General features: G+C 32.5%; 1 protein-coding gene across 2 annotated transcripts; it reads right to left on the bottom strand.

The window, feature by feature from the left end:
- LOC104783930 (putative F-box/FBD/LRR-repeat protein At3g49040) lies at positions 1907–3573 on the bottom strand. 2 transcript variants are annotated; one of them, XM_019244395.1, is made up of 4 exons: positions 3560–3573; positions 2550–3408; positions 2338–2472; positions 1907–2218 (listed from the first exon to the last, which is right to left on the bottom strand). In XM_019244395.1, the coding sequence occupies exons 1-4, from the start codon at positions 3571–3573 to the stop codon at positions 1907–1909; spliced, it is 1320 nt and encodes a 439-aa protein (XP_019099940.1). The 2 variants fall into 2 exon arrangements, with proteins under 2 accessions (XP_019099940.1, XP_019099941.1); XM_019244396.1 differs by having other exon boundaries at positions 1907–2214; positions 2334–2472; positions 2550–3390.

The raw sequence follows: 4344 nt of genomic DNA, 5'->3' as shown, positions 1-4344 counted from the left end.
GCAGTCTGCCCGTACATTTGACGGCCGTGGGATCCGTGAAAGCATGAAGGACGGAAAGGATGGTCGAATTAAGCTGAACTCATCCAACATGTTAGAGAAAGCGGGCCATTCAGCGGGAGATTGCACTATCGCCACTAAATCTGCATAATCCGTCTCGAAACTTTGACAATCAATACCCGCCGCCAGAAGGGATTCCATCGCCCAAATCAAATCCTGAAACTCTGAGTGTAGGGAGGAAAGACTGCATCGCTGACTCCGTGCTTTCATTAGCAGTGTGGTATCCTCACTATTACAAAACCACCAGCCCAAACCCACAAAAGGATCTGAAGCCTTCCAAGATCAATCAACCTGACACCGAGGAGAAGGATCCCGAACCTCCAAAGGCAAATAATCTATAGATTCCAAGTAGGAGGACTTTGCCTCTTCCCATAACAATTTCTCATTGGCCGCCTGATTAATAACGTCAATAGGCTCCGCCTCAACTCCCTGAAAAACTTTTACAAGATTAAGGGTGATTACGAGATTAGAGAGTAAACACTAGAGGATATGGTAAATCGGGAATACACTTATTAAATTATTCAAGATAATCATTAGTGTTTCCTTTGTTACCTTGTAAAACATATTGTCTAGATATATAATCTCATTAGTATAGTACAAGATTCAGGTTTCAGAAGTTTAGTTTATTTGAGTCGATTTGATTTCTTTCTTCGCACATATCGTATTTTAAAATCATGAAAATCATCAAAAACTGATGGAAAAAATCAACATATAGATATTATAAGTTCAAATATAGTTAATTAAAAAATACTGTTATTTAGATATAATTTAAAATGTAGTTATGTCAGAAAATCAATTTGAATGTATTTATTATTGATATCAATTTTCTGATTTTGTCTTCCCTTCCATCTACACCAATTGACATGTTGGAGTTTTTTTTTTTGATAATTAAAATTACATAATGAATAAGAATAGAGAGAAGGACCGAGAAACAACCATCATCATAGAAATATAACACATTTTAAGCATTCCATAGAGTTTCTAATTCACAAGAAGTTTGTTAGAAGGCTAACTGAAGAAAATCAAATCGTAGCAACATATTGTGGAGTCAAAAAGAAAATCAAATATTAAGATTGAGTTAAAGGTTATATAAAGTTGTAAAACCACTCGCAAAAAGATAAATATTTATCAAATATTTATAATAATTTTTTGGTTATAGAGATCTAGCGAATCATCATATCTGTCTTGATCTCATCCATATATTAAAGCTTTGGAAAATATGTAGGAAAATATGAGATTTATCGGGTAACATTTATAAACTGTTTTCAATATTCAATTTTCGTTTGAATGCTCATATATGGTCTCTACACAAACTCATGTGTGCTAAAACTATCTCCAATGTATATTCTATTTTTTACACTAAAATAATGCATAGTTTTGTATTTTAATGTATCACTCTATTTTTTACTCTAAATTAGATTTAGTGTAAAAAATAAAGTTGAATATAGAGTAATCATACTATTTTCTCTATTTTAGAGTAAGATATTAAGTAGGGTTAGAGCAAATGTTACTCTATAATAGAGTATTGATTTTAAAATAGAGTGGGATTGAAAATGCTATAAGAACCTAACAATTTATCAATAAACAAGAAAATCTAAAACAACAAATCTTTGAAGGATTTAATTACTTTGATTAAAATAAATTCTGATCTGTTTTGATTATTTTATTTTGCGTCAAAACATTGAGAACCATATATATAAAAGACCACATATTAAACATTTAAAAAAAACATTTCATATTAAAAAATAAATTTAAAAAATATAATTCTAAATTAAGATATATCATAATTTATAAAAATAAAATCAATGCCCGAGCCTATTTCTAGTATAGTATGTTTTCAAGACATTAATTACATGGATTCAAACACAAAATGACATGAATTTGAAGCCCTGTCCACATTCGCCAACTCGTCGAGCATCCTACGTCTCTTTTCCAATTTTTTGAGCTTTTCCGGTTCGATGGGTTTTGTGGAGAAAGTTGCTTTCTTCAACCGTCTTGTGTTTCTTAAGATGTATGTGGCAATTTCTTTCTCATCTTTTCGTTGCCATTCGTGTCCTATCCATACGAATGTCTCAAGATTGAACAACAAACATTCGGGTACACATTTCGGCTGATTCCATTTTTGGCCGATCCGATTTCCTTTGTTAGAAGACATATCTAGCTGAGAACAATGCAATTTATGTAATATTAGATCAACAAAGTACATGAAAGTGGAGTTTTGAACAACAACAACAACGACAACAAACAAAAAGGTAGCTGATTAGTAATGAAATTACTCACGTCGGTGAGCTTGAGGATTTGCAACTTAGGAGAAGCATTAAGCATGAACGAAAGTAGATTCCACCACTTCCTATTATTTGTATGCAGATCCAAATATACTAGCTGATGGAAAATGCTACCACTAGGAAACTTGATCTGTCCATGAGGCAACATTAGTACACAAAACAATGTTAGCCCAATACCGCAAAGAAAATATTAAATCTAATAATTACCTCGAAGGGTGACAACTGTAAGGAAAGACGTTTGGCTGAGGTTAGTGATTCCATAATGTTCTCATTGTCTATCTTAGAAACGTCACTGACTTTTGCCTCCTCCAGCTTTGGCGCTTTCTCAATCAGAAAATACTCAAAATAAAACAGCCCGTTGATGTTCAAGTATTTCAAAGCAGGGGCATTTATCACATAACCTTCACCACCTCCATAGTTATTTTCTTTATCTATGGTTAGTCTCTGTAATGATGGCACCGCAATAGTGACAGTCCCAAGGTAAGTTTCGCCTCCATGAAGTACCAAATCTTCAAGATTAGGACATCCGCATAAAAGGTTGCAAAAAGAGTCTTCGTTATGGACATGTATTTTGTAAAGGTGCAGCTTTCTTAGGGACTTCAAACAAGCCCGAGATGGAAAATCCAAAATAACGGAGTTTTTGAGTTCCAAGGACTCGAGTGTATTATTATCAATGCAGAAAACACTCGGAAAACAGAATAAACTGCCAACATAATCCAGTACCAAGTTACGCACATGGCGTGCGAATGCAATTACGAGCAATATTCCAACATTCGAAGCACCATATCTATCTCTAATTTCCAAATGCAAACTCTCTAGAAACGGAGCTTTATGTAACAGAAAAAATTTGTAAACATCCTCTGTAAAGGTACGGTGATACTTAATAGAAACAAACTTGAGATTTTGCACCGTCTTCCAAACATGTCTCCAACGTCTAGACAAAACACTCGTGGCTACGGCACTTTTTGTCGGAAGAGAAGATATTATATGCACAAGCAGATCTTCATCCAACTCACTGATTCTGTCTTCATTCACAACATCTCCATTCCTCAAACATTCACAACCACTTTCGCTGTAAAAGAAATTTAAAAAATTTAAAGAACGTATGATAGTGTTTTAGGATTTATTAGGGTTCAAGGATATATTATATAATATCATATACAGAAAGGGATTCGAGAGTAGAAAAAAAAACATAAACGAAACAAAGCAACATATACCATTGTTGTTCCATTGTCGTTAATACAGACAACGATTTGCTAAGGTGCTTTCTCAGTGCTCCAAAGGCAAACGCAGACTATAACACCGAATCCGACTAAAAGAGTAACAACGTACGTGAGTTATCTTCTGGGTTCAGAATTAAACTGAATTCAGCCGACAAACCAAAAAGGGGAATAGGTTTATTTGGTCTTAACTCTTGACCTAGGGCGAATCCTATATATAATATAGTTGAAGGAACCCTGCAGAATTTAATACATCACCATACCACTTATTTATTTATTTTTAATTTGACATTTAATACTCTTTATAGTATTAAAAACTAATATGATATATATTAGTTGCATATAAATTATCTTATTTAAATTTGATCATATTCAATTTTATAAAAAATATGCATAAACATTAAATCAATGAAATTTTAATTTTGCCAAAGTACAAACATTAAATAATATGCTATTATAAATAAAAATATATTAAAATTTATTGTATATTATTTATAAAAATTGTTTTTTGCTATAATACAATGATTTATATCCATATACAAATCTTTTATGTATGTTACCATTAAAAGTGTGCTTTTTTACATTTATGTATATTGTATGTTACAAATATATTATTTACCACCACCTAGAAAATTTTCATATGAACAAATTAAGCCAACTATTATATGTCTCTTTACTTGTATGGATAAAAATTGATCCGGGCGAACAAGAGTTAGAAGACGTTCCCACATGTGTCCATTCAATTGTTGGAAATACTTATTTATTCGAGAATCAGGTTAAAA

This window comes from Camelina sativa, chromosome 4, assembly GCF_000633955.1.
Source record: "Camelina sativa cultivar DH55 chromosome 4, Cs, whole genome shotgun sequence".
Classification (NCBI taxonomy): Eukaryota; Viridiplantae; Streptophyta; class Magnoliopsida; order Brassicales; family Brassicaceae; genus Camelina; species Camelina sativa.
This window is presented reverse-complemented; position numbering and strand designations above follow the sequence as displayed.

What these genes read in the sequence shown, in the direction of transcription:
- LOC104783930 (XM_019244395.1), bottom strand. An exon ending in TACAGTTGTCACCCTTCGAG is followed by an intron (nt 2,473 to 2,549) that starts GTAATTATTAGA and finishes CCTCATGGACAG; the next exon opens with ATCAAGTTTCCTAGTGGTAG. An exon ending in AAATCCTCAAGCTCACCGAC is followed by an intron (nt 2,219 to 2,337) that starts GTGAGTAATTTC and finishes CATTGTTCTCAG; the next exon opens with CTAGATATGTCTTCTAACAA.